Source organism: Danio rerio, chromosome 7 (genome assembly GCF_052040795.2).
Source record: "Danio rerio strain M-AB ecotype USA chromosome 7, GRCz13ab, whole genome shotgun sequence".
NCBI lineage: Eukaryota > Metazoa > Chordata > Actinopteri > Cypriniformes > Danionidae > Danio > Danio rerio.
The window spans coordinates 75,595,001-75,615,000 of record NC_141027.1 but is presented as its reverse complement, the minus strand read 5'-3'; the positions used below and the strand labels follow the sequence as shown (position 1 = coordinate 75,615,000).

The following is a 20,000-nucleotide window of genomic DNA, read 5'->3' as shown; positions in this document are numbered from 1 at the left end:
AAAATTTGATGGAAAAAAAAATACTTTCCTCTGTAAAATAAGCTCGTATGTAATGCTAAGTTAATTTTCAGACATCAAAACATGATGTCATTTCTTTAACATTCTTGAACAGGATTAAAGTGGTGGAAAGAAATGATGATTAAATCAGATAGAGGAAAGCGGCGGTCCCGTGTAAGGTGGACGACTTCATGAGGCCGGACAGTTTTAATAAAAAAGCAGGATGCCGCCACACCGTGAACGGATCATCCAGGCAGATCGGCAGACTGATTATTTGCCCTGTTTAAGGGGAATATCGCCAGACGTCATGGGCTGGGTTTTTAATGAATGTTGAGATATTGAGTTGGCCGAGACGTGATCCCAGTGGATTGGAAATATTATCTCTCTGCTGCTCTGGGAAAACACTCAGCGCTGGGGGATATTAGATCTCAAATCCAAACACCTGTGTTTTATCACGCTTGTTAACAGCTGAGAGGCCAGCACTGCATCATAAAAACATGACTTTTGCTGCTTGTTCAAACTACTTGTTGGTCACACTTTATTTTGATGGTCGGTTTGTTGAATTCAAGTTGCATTTGCATCTATATGCCAGATTATTCTCATTAGATTATCAGAAGACTGTTAGTGTTGGGATTAGTGTAAAGCCTGGTTTACACTTCTGCGTCAAGTGACCGGCGTAACCGCGCATGCAACGCGCGTAGTTGTGCATTTATACTTCTGCGCGCTGTCTCTGTTGGTCTGCATTAACACTTCCGAAACACTAGTTGGCAGTGAGGTGTAAATGTTCCTCTGTGTCGAGTTTCTTCGCTGCTGTTTTGCTTTCCTGAACACTTCCTGAATGTACAAGTGGCTCAAACTCGCTCATTTTGAGGCAGGAACCGGCGGACGTGCAACAACTTTAACTATGAGGTCAACACAAAACAAAACTTTCCATCCGGAGCTCCTTCACGGGACTCCACACTTGTAAACAATCGCTCCATTGGGTTCGCGCCATTCGCGCGGCTCTCGGTCCCGCCCAGACTTGTCAGCGACACCAAGCCGACCAATCACAGAGCTTGCGCTATGCGTTGTTGCAACGTGTAGTTACATTTTTTGAGAGATGCACGTCAGTGACGCGGATGGCCACGACGAAGGGCTATACATCAACGACGTAGCATATGCCGGCGTTTGACGCAGAAGTATAAATCAGCCTTAAGTTGACATGTACTTGCTAAGTTTCTTATAGTCAGTTTAATGTATGCTGAAGTAACAATATCAGCAAATTAGAGATGCGCGGATCAGCTGAAATGACACCCGGATACGCGGCTTCATAATAATCATCCAAACTCCACCGGCCCGCACATATAGTTTTATCTAATATATGTATCCGCACCCAATCGTCACTTTAATAGTTTAAAGGGCCACTATGGTGAAAAATCTACTTTTCAAGCTGTTTGGACAGACATGTGTGTAGGTATATATTGTATAGACGTCATATTGGGGGGATAGAAACACACACAGTCCTTTTTTTTTTTCAATTAAAAAAAATTTAAACGGTGGACCAATTGGATCGGTTTTCAGAGCGACCGCAACTTGATGTAGGAGTGTCTATATTGATTGATAGGCGCGTCCCCATATCCTTAGTTTGTCGATTTACATCCGCCATTTTCAGCGTGTGAGTCAAAGCGACATCACTAAAGGAACAGCCTTGCTCTATTTTTAGATGTAAGGCTCATTGGGCTCAACACAAGATCAGTTTTCTCCACACGATCGCTCTAATCGGAATTATTGTTTGTACCTTTTGTTAGGTTTGCAAACATGTGTACTTTTCATTGCGTCTACCTTAAACTTCAGCTGTTTGCATTTCTCACGAACAAAGAAGCTCCCTGTGAATAGGTGCTGTTTCTGGGTTTCTGTTGGGGTGCACGCAGCGGCGGGTCCGCGGCTGGGCCTGGGGCGCCATTGTGTTTGCCCTGGTGGAGGCCGGAGTTCTGGAATGCATTGCGTGGCATGACAATTCGTGACACTTCATGTTTCTGCCGCGCCACTGAGAGTGTCTGGTGTGCAAATTTTCCAGATCTGAGGTGAACTATCTGCTGCTGCTTTCAGTATATGGCAATAAATGCAGTCTAAAATGGCATTCAGACTCACATTATTAGCATTTAATACTGAACAAAGCACGTGAGGTGTACCTGTGGTAAACATCGAGTACGTTTACATGGACACAATTATTTAACAACACTCTGATTAAGAGTCGACCATGTAAACAATTAGTTTTTTTATTCATATTTTTATTAATTTAATCCGATTAAGATCATAGTCAAACTAAACTGAACTCAGATTAAGAGCTGTGGATTTTTCGCCGCATTTAGCGACAGGATAGTCGATACACACACGGCTGTTTGACGCTATTTTTTGCACCTACCGAGACAGTGAAGGACCACAGACGAATACACTGCGAAATGCAGAGGGTTTTTTCGTGATACGGCATAGGCAAATCATTAGATTACTGATGTCCATGTAAACGTAGCCGTTGTCAGTTTATCCTGTTGTTCAGCTGCAAGAAATAGAAACTGTTTCTTTTAGTAATTCGAGGTGTTGATTAGGACAAAACTCTTTTTAATATGATAAATATTCCTTCTATCACGTGTCGTTGCTTTTATTTAGAACACGGTTTAACTCAGCTTTAAATCAGCCTTTAGGCTCGACAGTCAGGCTCGCTCCTATTTATGTCGTCAATCTGGCAAACTGTGCTTGCATTTGTTTTGATCCAGTAATGCTATACCTAGTTCAACCACCAGGTGTCAAACTTACATACAGCACCTTTAAACGTTTTTATTTTTTTCGGGGACAACTTAATTGTTTTATGTTCAATTCACTTAAGTTTGTAAAAATGATTAAGTTAACCTAATTAATTTGTGTTGAGAAAATATGAAATAACTATGGGGATCCCAGTATGTATTGTCAGTGCTAAATACTGTGCAGCATTTTGTTTGGAAACGCTTAAGTATACAATTTTACATACAATGGTAAATAGCTGGGTTCCACACAATGGATTTTTGTTTTGAGGCTCAAACCAGCAACCTTCTTGTTGTGAGGCGACAGCGCAAACCACTGCGCCACCACACCGTCCTTTCCTTTAAATAAATAGTTGAAGTTTTCATTTTTAAATAGTCCATTTGTATTCCACTGAGCATTTTACTTTTATTTATGGGTCAATGTTTAGGTTTGTTCTGAACTGTGTGTTTGCAGGAGGCTGGACCCCTCCGAGCGCCCTCTTCAGATGGTCTACGACTACCTGACGGCAATGGGCTATGAAGACCCGCTGCGTGTCCAGCAGGAGGCCGCCAACTCAGACCTCAGCTGCATGATCCGCTTCTACAGTGGTGAGTTTGGGGCTGCGTTCAGTCCGAATGCTCTGCACTCCAAAAAAAACTTGTTTCTAGTCCAAATATCTCAAGGTCCCGTGAAGTGCTTTGAAGTGGGCAGTTTTCATTCAATGTTTGACGTAATCTCAACTGAAAAATGGAAAAAGTGTAGATCCTCCCCTTTAAAAAAATAACCAGTAGCGTTTAGTTTAATTCACAGCTCTGCCAGTTGCAGGAGTTCCACTGGCATTTTCCCGCAGGTGAATTCTGACCAATCGAAAAGCAGTTTAGGAAATGCGTTCAATAACATCTGGCCAATGAGTGATGTGGGTTTTGTCAGATGACTGCATTTTGGTTCTTTTCAACTGGTTCGGACCAAAGCCAGCAATGTGGTGTGAAAAGGACACAACGACGGCAGAAAAATGCTACAATGTATCATTTGTTGCCCTTGATCCAGACCAAATGAACAGAACCACAGATGTGAAAGCACCCTATGTTGAGATGACTATAAGTTATGTTCATTCTAGGGATGCAACCATTATAAATTTTAGTTGTACCATTACACGTTTCACGGTTATCCCGATTATTTGCATTTATTGATTTCAAAACCCCACTAGTTTAAAACTAAAATTATTTCAAATTCGGTGTTGTAGTTCTGGCCTAAATACATATTTGTTGCTGTTTTAAAAGTTAATTTGATTGACTATATAAGAGGTGAGGCAGTGGCGCAGTGGGTAGCAAGTTCGCCTCACAGCAAGAAGGTCGCTGGGTCGCTGGTTCGAACCTCGTCTCAGTTGGCGTTTCTGTGTGGAGTTTGCATGTTCTCCCTGCGTTCGCGTGGGTTTCCTCCGGGTGCTCTGATTTTCCCCCATAGCCCAAAGACATGCGGTACAGGTGAATTGGGTAGGCTAAATTGTCCGTAGTGTATGAGAGTGTGTGAATGTGTGTGGACGTTTCCCAGAGATGGGTTGCAGCTGGAAGGGCATCCGCTGTGTAAAAACTTGCTGGATAAGTTGGCGGTTCATTCCGCTGTGGCGACCCCGGATTAATAAAGGGACTAAGCCGACAAGAAAATGAATGAATGAATGAATGACTATATTAAAATCAGTGGATATTATTGATGCATTTATTGGGTAAAATTGCTACTTTTACTGTCATTCAATGTGTTTGGTCATTATCAATGCATTGTCAGCTTAATTTAGCGTGTGCAGCGTGGCAAAATAGTCCCAGAGCCAAAACTATCCCGGCACTGTTGCTTCAGTGATACTCACGCCTTGCGCTGACACGCTGCTTCTGCGTGCAGTATGAAGCTCTAAACTGTTAACATGGACGGCAAAAAAAAACATGCGCTGCTCACACTTGCAGTGTGAAACGGGTTGAGACTTTCAGCACTCCGATTAATCTCGGCTGGCAGATCAACACTCGCCACATGATCGCTCTCATCGGCGCCATTATTTGTAAGTGGGTCTGCAAACCCTTTGTACTTTCCATTGCTTCTTCCTCAGACTTCAGCCGTATGCAGTTCCTGCGGTCACAAAAGCCCCTGTCATCTCAACTAGGTGCGTCTGAAAAGCGTGAACACGTTGTGTTGCGTGCGCGTCCCTCCATTGGAAATAACAAACTTGAACGAGCTTGCCTTAATGAATAGCCTCAGTCATTGTCAGTCCAGTGTGCGGGGTTATTAGTCTCGGTGTACAAACTAGCTCACAGTTGGCACAACTTTGTTTAGTTGCTGCAGTTTTGTTCCGTGCAGAAACATGGTGTTAAGAAGCCTTTACGATTACTTAACCCTGACGGATTAAATCACGGTTAATAGTGAAACCTGTTAATCGTCGCATCCCTAGTTCATTCATTCATTCATTCATTCATTCATTCATTCATTTTCTTGTCGGCTTAGTCCCTTAATTAATCCGGGGTCGCCACAGCGGAATGAACGCCAACTTATCCAGCAGGTTTTTACGCAGCGGATGCCCTTCCAGCCGCAGCCCATCTCTGGGAAACATCCACACACACATTCACACACACACTCATACACTATGGACAATTTAGGCAACCCAATTCACCTGTACCGCATGTCTTTGGACTGTGGGGGAAACCGGAGCACCCGGAGGAAACCCATGCGAAGGCAGGGAGAACATGCAAACTCCACACAGAAACGCCAATTGAGCTGAGGTTTGAAACAGCGACCTTCTTGCTGTGAGGCGACAGCACTACCTACTGCGCCACTTCCTCGCCATCCCTAGTTTATTCAACTAAAAAATTTAAGGCAGCAGCAAAATGCTTCTTGATTTGGACTAGAAACAAGACAAAGTCGGAAAGGCATTGTTTGCAGTGTGTTTACCAGGCCAAAAAAAATCCCAGAGCTCTTTGAACAGTTTGCTGGCTTTACAGATCAAACCCTTTGAGTCCACTAGAGCTGTTGTGTTGTGTTGCACAGTTTCTGCCTGCGGTTTTCAGCATGAATGCTACTGTAAGGGTACAAATCTGTGTTTTTGTAAGCAGAGTTTTTTCTTTTCCCCCCTCATTCTCCGCTTTTTGGACTGACAGCAGTGGAATGAATAATGGGCTTTTTTTCCCAGTGTGTGTCAACATCAGTGTTCGGGGGATTGTGTCTGATTCTAGCTTTTTCTCTTCAGTCACACAAAGGATGCCAATTACGCTTTTGTTCCAGTATCCATCATGTACAAACCTCTCCTGTTTTTTTTCTGATAATGTGATTGGTTGTTTGAGATTGCAGAGCCAGATTGAAAAAACAAATGCATCAGCAAAATGTGTTTTTCCTCCTCATAGTGTTTATGTACAGTGCTCAACATATATGAGTACAGATCTGAGCGCGATTGCTGGATTCACATATGCCCAACGAACTGCGCTAACTGGGCAAACAAGACCGGTTTCGAAACAAATGTCTAGGTGTGAAAGCACCGTAAGATTCAGGATGCAAAGACTGTCATACTTGGGTATAGTGGGAGAATTTAGGACAAAATAATGGATACTATACATGAGGGATTCCCAAACATTTTTATTCCGGGACCCACCTAGGCAAGTAATTCAATCTCAAGACCCATAGAATATTTTATTATGGAAAAATGGGTAAAAAAAATGTCTCCATTCAAAGCAGTCAAAAATAAATGGTGTGCAGCTTTTTGGATTTTGCGATTTGATATGCACAAAATGGGGCTCGAAGTGCTTTTTGTGGGATGCTGGCTGTAACTCTGATCATTTTTTTGTTGAAAAGATACTCTTCTTTTTTCAGAAGAGAATATGATCAACCTTTGATCAAGCCCCTGGATTATGATCAAGCCCCGTCACATCGTTGTAAACTTCACTGCTAGTGTATATTGTCCTAAGAAACTAAATCGCTTTTTGATCGACTACAAGCTGGAAAAAAGTCAGATAAATATGCCAATGCAATTAACGTTATCGCTGAATAGATCTTATATTTACACATTTGCTTGAGGAAGGGATGATGGGGGTAGTTACATTACTATTACTATTTTCCATAACATCTATGCCCTTCCATAACATTAGCTGACGTTAAAACTAACAGATAGCACTATAGCTATCTATTGATTAGCAATCTGTTGGGATGTAAAAAATATGGGACAACACATAGCTTCAAATGATAGAATACATAGCAAACATTAGAAAATATTGACAATAAAATAAAAGGCTTAGCCTATTAAAATCAATGGCCTATGCAGAAATTAAATAAAGCGATAAAATCTGTTTCACTTTTAATTGTATTTGCATATTGATTAAAGTTACTTTAGTTATTTAGTGTAGAGCAGGAAATGAATCTCTCATTGTTTTGTTTGATAACAGAGGTGTTAATGTAAGAATGCACTGATCTATAATAAAGAATTCGAATTCTGTTTGTGCTCATTTAAGAGAAACTTAGTTGTGTTTAAAATAAAACACGCAGGACGAACCAAAAAAAAAAAAAAAGCACTTTTCCCGACGGTCCCTTACTGAGAGCACCGCTCTGCGCGAGATCTACCGGCTAAACGCAGATTACGAGAGCTCAAACGCAGCAGTGCTTGTAATGTCGAGCGTCAAAAAAGAAAAAGACAACTGTGAAACATAACCAGCTTTGTCTTTTTGTAGGAAACACACTTTAGATCTTTTTAGGGTAAGAGGCTTTTAAGTTATTGCCGTCAATCGTACTGGTTTTGATTCACCGCACTGTAAATATAGCTGCAGCTATGTGACGTTCCGCGACCCACCTTTGTTCACTGTGCGACCCACAGTTTAAAAACCCCTGCTCTACACAAACACATAGACACATACTTGTATACATGGTTTACAAGGGCACTCCGTAGGCATAACATATTTTATACTGTATAAACTGGCCCTATCCCTAAACCCAACCCTTACAGGAAACCTGTGGCAGCATTTGAATGTCAAAAGACCCCGTTCAGTTTGACGTTTAAGTATTTTGCATTACAGGGACATGAGATGTGACCCTGTAAACTATCATAATAGAGTACAACTTAGTCATAACCATGTTATTATACACATTTGTGTCCCTGTAAACCACATATACCTGTACAAACACACACATTATGTTAATGTTATATTTTTGTATCGCATGCAACCGGTGATGATTGATCATGTTTGACAGCTGTAATAATACCATAATAGAAAGCTTTCAACCTCATCTATTGATAACTGCATGTGGATGCGTCCTCCGCACTGTCCTTCACGAGTGTGTGTGAGATGCAGACTCTCTCCCCTGGTCCCCTTGGTCCGGGCAGTGAGTAAATGCCCATCTGTCAGTTCCGCAGGGGTACGGAGACGTTACATTGCTCATCCTTAGGTCCCGTCCCGTCCGCCTGATATATGGCTGAACGGATGGCCTGTGTCCTCCTCATTTGTACACCGTGACTCGGGGGACAAGCAAAACTTAGTGGAATAGAGCGCTGTGTGTTTGCCGTCCCAAAACCTCCAAACACACCCATCCCGGCATCTGCACGGTGAGGAAGACAATCGATGTCGTATAGTTCGGTAATGGTACTTTCTCACAATGTTGCATTGATCCGACGCCAACTATTGATTTTCACTTGTCTTTATTTGACATCGCGAGGCTTTACTGGTTTCTGGGGAATAACAAAATGTGCAGCTTTTCCAAATGGGGCAGATGATGTAATGGGCAGTTTTGTTCTCCATGTGAGAATAAATCAAACTCTATTTGTGATTATAATAGTGTTGACACACCTGCAGCTGCCGAATGCTGAACTCGCATTGTGTGTCGTTCATAAATAATATTATTTAATAATCATATTTAGGGCTCTGTCATTTACAGACACTATCATTGTAAGCCTGATTACATTTTTGGTAGCTTTTTCTGTGCAGATTTAGTCGAATATCAGCAGAAATCATTTATTTAATTGTTTAGTTGGTTAGTTAGTTAGTGTATTTATCTATAAACACTTACTTGGATCATACATGTCAACATTGGGATGTGAAAATAAGGGATATGCCCACCATAATAAGGGATTAAAATGCCTTAATTAAAGGGATTAAATAAAGGCCTTAAAATTGGAGAGATTTGGATCCTATTTTAATGTCAGAAAATTTAAAAAAAAGTGACTTATATGACTATTTTAACAATCCATATGGAAAGTGCAAAGCGCAAGGCGCAAATGCATTCAGGGCGTGTCAGAATCCACTTTTGCTCATTTAAGGATGGAAAAATCCGCTTTGCGCTGCGGTGCATGATTTAAAAGGGTTGAGTTTATTCTCTTAATGAGTTATAGGTGTGTTTTGAGAATAAACCAATCAGAGTCTCATCTTCCATTCCCTTTAAGAGTCAGTTGCGTCGTGCCATAAGCGCATTTGCTATTTACAGGACGTAAAGTAAGTGAAGGTGGAAAAACGGAGCATTTCACTAGCAAGAAAACAGTTAAACAGAGCATCTGCAGCACGAGAATGAGAGATAAATTATTAACTTTCACTTTCGCTCTCGTGGATAGGGAAACCTTGTACACACAGACATCAATTAGCCATTAAATAATTAATTTCGTTTGTTAAGCGCAAAGATTTGTTTCAAAACTATTTCTAAATTCAGTTCTAATTTCCAGTAAACGAATAAATGAACAATAATAACGAAGTGTGCTCAAAAAGCTGAGTTATATCCTAATACACATGCTGTGCCCCATATGGTCTAAAACCTTACAGGTGGACAAATCTAAGCTTGTTTTTAATAAAACAAATATAAATATGCAAATAATAAATAATACTGCTAATAATGATAACATTATACAAAAGCAAATTGTCATGAATAAACTAAAAAAGCCTCCCGAGATGAAGAAGGCATAAAAGTATGGTTTTTATATTTATGTAGGCTACAAAATAACACGTTTTTTAATATTTTAATCCTTTATATTTGTATCCTTTATATATCCTTATTATATCCTATATATATGCTTAATTTTTTATTCTTTTTCATGTGTAAAGATATTTGTGTATTGCTCTACATCTTGTTTGTATTAAGCAGTGTGTCAGCGAGGCACACAACTAACGCGCTCTGCGCTGGACAATAGACCGGCTTTGTTTTGGTCTATTGAAAAATCTGTTATAGTTTCTCAAAATAGCATCGCGTCAGCAATGCGCCTCAGAACGCTTTCATTTTTAGACCAGAAGGCCTCTGGGCGCACATATGAGCGCAAATGCATTTGCTATTTATACAGCATGGTGGAAAACGTCAAAACAACTCTTACGCCAAGCTGAAACTAGCAAATAACAGTTGTGTTGCGCCACATTGTGCCAGGTGTATGATAGGGGCCATTGTCTTTATATCACTCCAGTATGACTGTGGACACACTATACCCACTGTACAGCTTACAAAAGATGATTCTCATCATAGGTGCCCTTTAAACTATATTATTATATTATAACTATATTATTAACTATATTAATATAATTAACATAATTATATATAATTAATATATATATATATATATATATATATATATATATTAATATAATTAATATATATATATATATATATATATATATATATATATATATATATATATATATATATATATATATAATATATATAAACTATATTAATATAATTATATATAATTAACTATATTAATTATATTATATTTTCTTAATAAGTAGTTTAAAAGTATGTGTACTTTTCATTCACAATGTATGCCTGTGGAAGAGTGCTATTATCATACAAATATATTCAACAGTGAAGCGGCCATTATGTTTTCTCTAAAGAGGCCCATGAATACATTGAATATAATTTGCATATTATGTATCAGAATAAAACATGGCTGTAAAAACACAAACAAATAAGGCTGTACTTTTATTTCACGCCTCACAATCTCTTTGTTGGGTTGACTGAGTCGTGGATATGGCCTGCCTAATTTCACTCGGGGTCATATTTATTGCTTTGTTTTGCCAGAAACATTAATTGAACGCTAGTTTGTTGATAATAACAACACATTAGTGCTTATGTTTGTGCTGCGCTCATCTCCAGTACTGTGTCATGGTGAACTGGCTGGTTTTTATCTCCGTAAGGTATATCGTTGTGTAATTGCTTCCAACATAAAGTTCAAGGTACATTTCAGCTGCTAAATAAAAGAAGTTATTTACAGTAAAAATGTCTGTCACATTGCTGTAATAATTATAGTGGAAGGGTGCCAGAGCACCATTTATTAAAGAGAAATTACTGTATATAAATCTGTAAATTAGCAGTTTTCATTATTATGAGATTCATGTTTTTTGTTTTTCTGCACATTTATTTATGCATTTGAATTGCGTTACGGGACCTTAGTCTTTCCTCCAACAACTTTTGATGTTGAAATGTTTCAAAAATATGACTTTTATTGACATTTTTAGTTGTTTGAAATTATTCAAACCATCATCAGGGCCAAACAGAATCTGAAGACGTTTTTTGCTATTTCTGCTGAGAATTTTGGTAAAAATCTGCGGATTTCTGCGGAATTATTTTGGGAGTATCTAGCGGAGTATCATAACTAAAACCTTAATACAGTAGGTGAGAGTTCAAAGTGGCCATTGCCGCCGGAGCTTATACCGCCGCCGTTTGAAATTGCTGCCGCTCTGTTTTTAGTGTATGACCGCAGTTTGTGAATAAGCCGCCAGGAGGCACAAAGGGACGGGATGCGAACGGACAGAAATAGCCTATACAGGTGAAACACTAAGAAACAGTCAGGCGCATGGTCTAAAGAGCTTAAGTTGAATGCTGCTTTTTCAAAAGCATAAAAATAAATTGATCTACCTCAAGCAGATCATTAAAAGTAGCCTATAATAAAAATAATTTTGCCGCAGGCAGGGCCGGAGCAAGCTGAACTGCCGCTCTTGGCAGAGGACGATCACGCAGCCCTCAACCCCAATGTGAAAACGAAAGTGACTGGTTATGAAAATGAAGTGAGTTGTCGCGGACCTTTATTCTGCCACCCTATGCACGGATATAACTGAGGACGCACGGGTGCTGAGGGAGAGAGGGAGGTGTCGCTGACGCTGCCCTCTCTATTCTGTCGCCTATGCGCGAATATATCTGAGGACACGGGTGGTGGGGAAGGTGTCGCGGACATAACTGTGGTAAGGGGGGTGTTGCGGACGCCGCCCTCTCTATACTGCCGCCCTAGGCGGCCGCCTAGGTCGCCTCTATGGACGCGCTGGCCCTGGCCGCAGGACATAAATGAAGTCTCGCAGGTTTATTTTTAATAATTTGGCTTCAGTTCAGTTTTTTGTTTCAAAACGTCAATGTTCTCCTTTAAAGTATAACTGTTGTTTTGTTTTGTTTTTTTACTTAATGGCTCAGTATGTTTTGTATTTTCATTTCAATTTCAGTCACCTTGCATATGCGTGTGAAATATAATGCGCGCATAACCACGAAAAAAGAAGAAAAAGCTGTCAGAGCTAATTCATTAAAATTAGCTTTATTAAAATACAGCATGTATGTTAATACAGGCAGAGTGTGAACAAACTCAAGGTAAGGCTAAGATATGCGCTTGTATATTAGATAAAAAGTAATAAATTACTGAATAAAAACTGAATAAATTCAGATTTACACATTTACTCAAGTAAATAAACAGAATTAATAATGGGCTAAAAATCTGCAGAAATCTGTGGAATTCTGCAGAAAATCTTCGAAATTCTGCGCGCGCAGATTCCGTGTGGGCCTACTCATTATTAATACGTACCCCTGTATACATTTCTGGAGATTGCGAAATACGTCCCAGGAGGTATGTTTTTTGGCAGTTTTTGTTTTCTCGAATCCCCCAGAGGCTGCTGTGTACGCCTTTTTAGATCTTAAATTTCTCTTGTGAGTGCCAATCGCACCTGCTGTACTAGCCTAAATCTACCAGAGACTGCTGTTGAATGACTGACCGACCCACCAACGCGTTAAACTCCTCCTCTTTCCGTCTTAAGTTTGCTGACGTACATGGCGAGCCACTGGGCAGACTGGTAACACAGGAAAAGCCGTCCACATGGAGGTAAGTGGACAGCTGGTAAGCATGAAAAAAAAAAACGGAAGCTGTCGGCTGCGTCATACTGCCCTCTTGTGTTCATTTTAAAGATGAAATGCAGCTACAGTATATACGTAGCTCTGGCTACCTAATTTGCGCTCTCCAGAAGTGTATACTGGGTTACGTTTTCACAATAAGCCTGTGTTGAACCGTCTGTATTGGTCACTCAGTTAAACTTGAATTTTCAACATCAAGGGCCCTGTCATACACCCGGCGCAATAAATACGCAGGATTGTTTTGGATGTTTGCATATCTTTTCTTCCATCACGACTCTTTTAAAGTGTATTCTTTTGCATGGAAGTTCTTCTGAGGAGCTTATTTATAGAGCGTTTGATTTGCAGCATAAAGCATTTGTTCTGAAAGTACATTAGGCATTTCCTCAGTCACTCCTCTCCCTCTTCTGAAAATCCTGCTGTGGTCGTGGAACAGTCCGAGGGAGTGAACATGGCCAAACGCTGACTCGAGAGACGATGGAAGACAAAAACACAGCCTGAGAGCTGGACTGGTCCTCTTTTTTTATTTATTTATTTTTTGTAGTCATCACCAAATGGAGTCTTGATATGGGCTCCTCCGGCTGTTGCTGTGGCTTTACAGAAATAAATCATCTGTGGTGCTGGATTTAGCCACTAATGAGGTATTGATCTGAGAGGAGCCCTTAACTTTTCAGGGGTAATGCTCAGGATGCAGACGGAGAATCCATAAGCTGAGACCTGTCTGGAGTACATGCGGTGTGTTTTTGGCTAATTTTAAACAGTGATGTTTATTTAAACCCAGTTACTGCACTGAGTTTGTGATTTGGCTAGTGTTTTTTGATGATTATGCAAATCTTGAGGGTGTGCCCCAAAAGTCACGCAACAGTCTGCTTAGTGTTCTGACTGGCCTTTTGTCCTCCAGGGTTTAACACTGAATGGAAACAATGATGTTTAAGGCTCACGGTATGGCTATTTCATCTACTAAGGCCCCGTTTACACTAATGCGTTTTAGTTTGAAAACGCATAAGTGTTGCTACGATTACGCCATCTGTCCACACTACGCCGAAAACGGAGCGTTTTGGAAACGCTGGAGAGGCTGTTTTCATTCTGAAACGCTGCTGCTTCGTCTCAGTGTGGCTGAGGGAAAACGGAGACATCTGAAAACGGAGGCGGAGCTGCCGAGATTCGCTACCTGATTGGGGCTTTTGTGTCATTGCGTATCCTTCCCTTATTCGTCAAGCCCCTATCACATGACTGTAACACATGGCTTTAACGCTACCGGAAGACGGCAGATCAGCCTTCACTGCAAACAACAACATGGACACAGAAATGGGAGCGTTGTTTGCACTATTGTCTGTTTTAGGCGCCATTGTGCAGTTATTAATTTGTTACGTTTAGTAACAACTCGACCTCATCGTCTGTCCACAAAAATACCTCTCTTGCTTTCTTTGCCATCAAGTTCATTGTTCAACCGGCGTTTGTTGACTAACAATAACCAAATGCCGAGCGAGACACATGCTTTCTGTTTATACTACAACACGCATGCCCAGAGTGCGCAAATGGTCACGTGATATATGTTTTTGGTGGCGTAGTGTGGACGGAGATATGTTCGGAAACGCTAGGTGAAACGCTAGTGTGGATGCGGATCGTTTTTGATCTAAAATGCCGTTTTAAAACTAAAATGCACTAGTGTAAATGGGGCCTAATACAGTGTTTATTTTCCTCCCTTAGTTATTCTAAGAGTATATTTCACTTAGAGTGTATGTGGGACTTCAAAAAAACTCACCTCAGATCGCAAAATGCAAGATTTACGAATTAAACATTTATTCGCCCGCACACTGAAGAGATATAATGTAGTTACATCTTTTGTTCATTTATCGTGTTTATTATGAAATGTGATGCGTACGTTTCAACAAACACATGCAGACTGCTGAATCCTGTCAAGTCACTCAGATCTACAGGGTGGGCCGTTTATATGGATACACCTTAATAAAATGGAAATGGTTGCTGATAATAACATCCTCTTTGTGGCACATTAGTATATGTGAGGGGGCAAACTTCAAGATGGGTGGTGGCAATTTTGAAGTCGGCCATCTTGCATTCAACCTTGGTTTTTTTAATAGGAAGAGGGTCATGTGACACATCAAGCTTATTGGGGATTTCACAAGAAAAGCAATGGTGTGCTTGGTTTTAACGTAACTTTATTCTTTCATGAGTTATTTACAAGTTTCTGACTACTTATAAAATGTGTTCAATGTGCTGCTCATTGTGTTGGATTGTCAACCCTTATCTCCCACTCTTCACACACTGATAGCAACACCGCAGGAGAAATGCCAGCACAGGCTTCCAGTATGTGTAGTTTAAGGTGGTTTCTGTCCCCAAAAAAATCGACCTACTGCCACTTTTTCAGATGATCAACTAGAAGTCAAGTTATTATTTGTTGCTCTTACAGCTGGGATCGACTGGGATGGATGTGGTGGAAACCGGAGCAAACCGACGCCAACATGGGGAGAACATGCAAACTCCACACAGAAATGCCAGCTGACCCAGCTTGAACTCGAACCAGCAATCTTCTTGCTGTAAGGCAACAGTGCTAACCATCGTGGGTTTCCTCCTGATGCTCCGGTTTCCCCCACAGTCCAAAGACTTGCGCTATAGGTGAATTAAATAAATTAAATTGTCCTTCATGCATGAGCGCATGTGTGAATGAGTGTGTGGGGGTTTCCCAATACTAGGTTGCAGCTGGAAAGGTATCCACTGTGTAAAACGTATGCTGGATAGGTTGGCGGTTCATTCCGCTGTGGCGACCTCTGAAATAGAAGCCGAAGGAAACTGAATAAATTAATAACTCCATTTCATTTTTTTATCCTGCATTTGATCCTTTTGTGCATTCATGAAAGGCAAAGTCGAAAACACAATAACAGAGCGGTTTAAAATAGCTGAATAAAAACTGAAACGGTCGGCGCAGGTATGATCTGTAAATCGAGAGCCGCTTAGTTATCTGAACCCTTTGGCAGAGCGACAGGAACTGGAGGCTCATATTTCAATCTCAGATCTGAAGCGCAGGCTTTGAGATCTCACTAAACTGTCCTCTGTAATTGCACATCGTCCACATACTGGAAGTGCAATAGATTCTTTAATGTGTTTGCATTGGCAGGACGAGATGTGGGAGGACTTGAGCATAACAGATGCCGTAATGCTTGTGCACTCAGGCTTTTCCTGCGGTAGTTTTGTGGTACAGCGATTAGAATAAGAGAGTTTGACCTCAAGATACCATTGTTTGATATCAAGATATCATTAATACGGTAGTTTAGCAGGGGCTGTTGTTGCAGCGATGTACTTTTCATTCAAAATGATCAATACTGTGGGTGAAAAACGTTTTTAGTTTTAGGGGTTAAATTAATACTGCTCAAATGAGATTCAAAAAAACTGTTGTGTCAAGACTCATCAGACCATGCGACATTTCTTCAAACTTCAATTGTCCAGTTTTCGTGAGCCTGTGTGAATTTTAATCTCAGTTTCCTGTTCTTAGCTGACAGGAGTGGCACCCGGTGTGGTCTTCTGCTGCTGTAGCCCATCCGCCTCAAGGTTGGACGTGTTGTGCGTTCAGAGATGCTCTTCTGCAGACCTCCGTTGTAACGAGTGGTTTACAAAACTGCCGCTCACTGGGTATTTTCTTCTTTTCGGACCATTCTCTGTAAACCGTAGAGATGGGGTCCGTTCTTCGTACCTCGCTTAAATGATCTAAGATGATTTGGCAGATCCTGGATCTTTTAATCTTGATAACTGTTCTCTCGCTAATTTGGTTCTTCAAACAAGTTCGCGAATCAGATTAGAATGTCTGGATAAACTGATCTGAGATCGCTGCGTGTGTTGTGAAGGACAGATCTATCGATCCTAGAAATCATGATCAGCAATGCAACGATTGGCTGACGGCACAGCAGCGTAATGACATCATCTGATTAATATTCAATTATCCATGTGAGCAAAATTACATCAAATTAGCAGTAAACGGCTTGTTAAATATGACACACAATAACTTTCCACATTTGTTGTGAGCTGCAGGCTTTACACTGTCATGTGTCAAGTGTATTCATCATGTATTTCAATGCAAATCAGTGTATTTAGTTCTACATTTAGAAAAGATTTTGTTTATTATAGTAGCCGTTTTTTAATCGGTGTAAAGAATAACTGGATGTTTACAAAAGCATTTTCATATTGGTAAAGGCGTCTGCAACTTTTGTGAAGCATCAAATCACCGACATATTAACTATCAAAACATGTTTATGACTGCATAAATGTATTATTGCTTTAAAAAAAGTCACATATTGTGCATTTCTATTATACACAATTTGTACTAAAGCGATCTAAAAAGTTCATATCAATAAGTTTTCTCTTTGCACCAGCAGGTGGCAGTCTTTGTACTTTCATTTCGAGGGTGCAGATTGCATACGTTTTATTAATATGTATAACTTTATTTATTTTATTAATAACTATAACTTTATATATATACAATTTTCCCAAGTGTATATAACTACTACTGTAAGAAAATATCAGAATTGGGAACATACTTACTGTATTATCTTTGAACTGAGCCGATCTAATCCTGTTTATATGAATTGAACCTGCTCCCGATCAGGTTTGACCTAGCAGAACTGTTGCTATGACAACAACTCTCGGATCAGCTTTGAAGAACGAAACGATCCTGGATCGTGTCAAATCGTCAATATCCAAATCCAGCTAACTGAGTAATCCACGTACGAAGAACGGACCCATGGTTGTGCGTGAAAATCCCAGTAGATCAGCAGTTTCTGAAATACTCAGATGGCACCAACAAGTCACTTAAATCCCCTTTCTTCCTCATTCTGATGCTCGGTTTGAACTGCAGCCGTTGGTCTTGGCCATGTCTAAATGCATTGAGTTGCTGCCATGTGATTTGGCTGATTAGAAATTTGCATTAACAAGCAGTTAAGCAGGTGTACCTAATAAAGTGGCCGATGAGTGCAGGTCCAATTCAGATGTACAGTCTGATTGTCTATATTAAATTCTCAGTATATCAAGTTGTTTTGTCTTCGTTGGATCTGCTTCAAAGAGTTTAGCCTCCATCAAAATGGAGCAAAATGCAGAAACGGTCCTGCAGAGTTCAGAAATAACATCCCCCGTATAGAGAGAGATGATGAATAAGTCTGCTTGTTTAAACGATATAACGTCGCATAGATTAAGGCTGCTCGCGGGGGACCAGTTGAGCCGGAAATACAGGTTTACGGAGGACTCGCCAAGAGCAGCATGAAGCCCTGCTAATAACAAACACACAACACAAATGATGGACTTTGACTGTGAGAAATCCGCGAGGAAAATGAAAACTTATGGAGAACAAGAGCACAGTGGGATTGAAAGAGAAGACTTGAACTAATCACGAAAACATGAAGGATGAGCTCTGGAGCTCATCTACTGAGGGAACTCAAAACTTCAACACTGGTTCCATGAGCAATTGGAGACACTTTTTGCTTCTCTGTATATGCTATTGTATGCCAATGTAATGTATAGTTCACCACAAAAGACAGAACAGATACATTTAATGCATTATTAACAAGTCATGCATTTGTTGGCAGAGGAGTTATACGACCTTTCAGATGCACCTCGATCTGACCACACATTCAGCAGGGCCATAAAGCATCATGATATTATCAGAATATATTTTCGAATGAGCAGTATATCATTCAAATGCTATGCGTACATAACCGGCCACTTTATTAGGTACACCTTACTAGTACCGGGTTGGAATGCAGTCTGGTACTAGTACAGTCTGGCCATTCTCCTCTGACCTCTGACATCAACAAGGCATTTGCGTCCACAGAGCTGCCACTCACTGGCAGTCACTCATTTTCTGTAAACCCCAGTGTTGGTTGTGCGTGAATATCGCTGTAGATCAGGAGTTTCTGAAAGACTCAGACCAGCAGGTGTTTACCAGTACTGGGTTGCGGCTGGAAGGGTGTTCGCTGCATAAAACACATGCTGTTTTAAACACACCCTCTTTTTTAACTCCAGTATAGTCGCATTAGACACACCCCATACTGCTTATTGGCTGCAAGTGTGTTTTGTGATGCAATCCGAAACAGTGTAATCCAAATAGTTGCAAATTTTATTTTGCAAAAAAATAGCTAAATCTTTACACTTAGGCCAAAAAAAGTTTTGTTTTATTTTTTAATGAATTAATTTAAATTTATATTTTATATTTAAATTTTATTTATATATTTTTTATTCTGTTCTATTTTATTCTATTTCATTTTAATAATTAATGCATTAATTTAAATATAACATATAATAGTTTTTATCTTTTAAATTTTTTTATCTTTTATTTATTTATTATTTATTATTTTATTTTATTATTTTAATTTTATTTAATTTTATAATAAATGTTTTTTATTTTACTTTCTATTTTATTTTTGCCATTTTATTTTAATCTATTTCATTCAGTTTAATTTTATTTTATTAATGCATTGATTTAAACTTAAGGTTTAATTTCTATTTAAATATTTTTTGTCTAATATGATTGGTTTATTATAATTTATTATAATGTGTTGTTTTCTTTTTGTATTTTATTTTCTATTTGTATATATTCTTTTTTATATTATTTATACTATTTTATTCTGTTTTTATTTTACTTTATGTTTTACTTATACATCATATTTTATTTTACATTTTATTTATTCTGTTCTATTTTGTTTTATTATAATCTATTTTTCTCAGTTTTATTTTCATTTATTAATTAATACAATCATTTGAATTAAATTAAATGTATATTTATTATTTATTATTATATTGCTTTATTATATTTTTTATAATTTATTTAAATAATTTAATTTATTTTATTAATTAATGCATTTATTTAAATTTTTGTGTAATTTTATTTAATTGTAATTGTTGTTATTAATATTATTGATTTATTATAGTTTATTATTTTCTATTTTCTATTCATTTCCTATTGCTATTTATTCTTTTCTATTTTATTTTTATCTATTTTATTCAGTTTTATTTCATTTGATTTATTAGTACTTTAATTTATATTTATTTTTAATTTATTTTTATTATTGATTTATTATAATTTATTATTTTCTATTTATTATTTTATTTTATTTTCTATTTTATTTACTTATTATTTTGTTCTGTTT

General features: G+C 39.0%; 1 protein-coding gene across 1 annotated transcript in view; it reads left to right on the top strand.

Annotated features, from left to right (window-relative positions):
- The window catches only part of phlpp2 (PH domain and leucine rich repeat protein phosphatase 2), a 105,880-nt gene that overhangs the window by 21,191 nt on the left and 64,689 nt on the right, over positions 1 to 20,000 (top strand). The window contains exon 3 of the mRNA XM_087262243.1: positions 3,229 to 3,362. Coding sequence (XP_087118369.1) covers positions 3,229 to 3,362 — 134 coding nt within the window. The remainder of the gene's footprint in view (positions 1 to 3,228; positions 3,363 to 20,000) is intronic.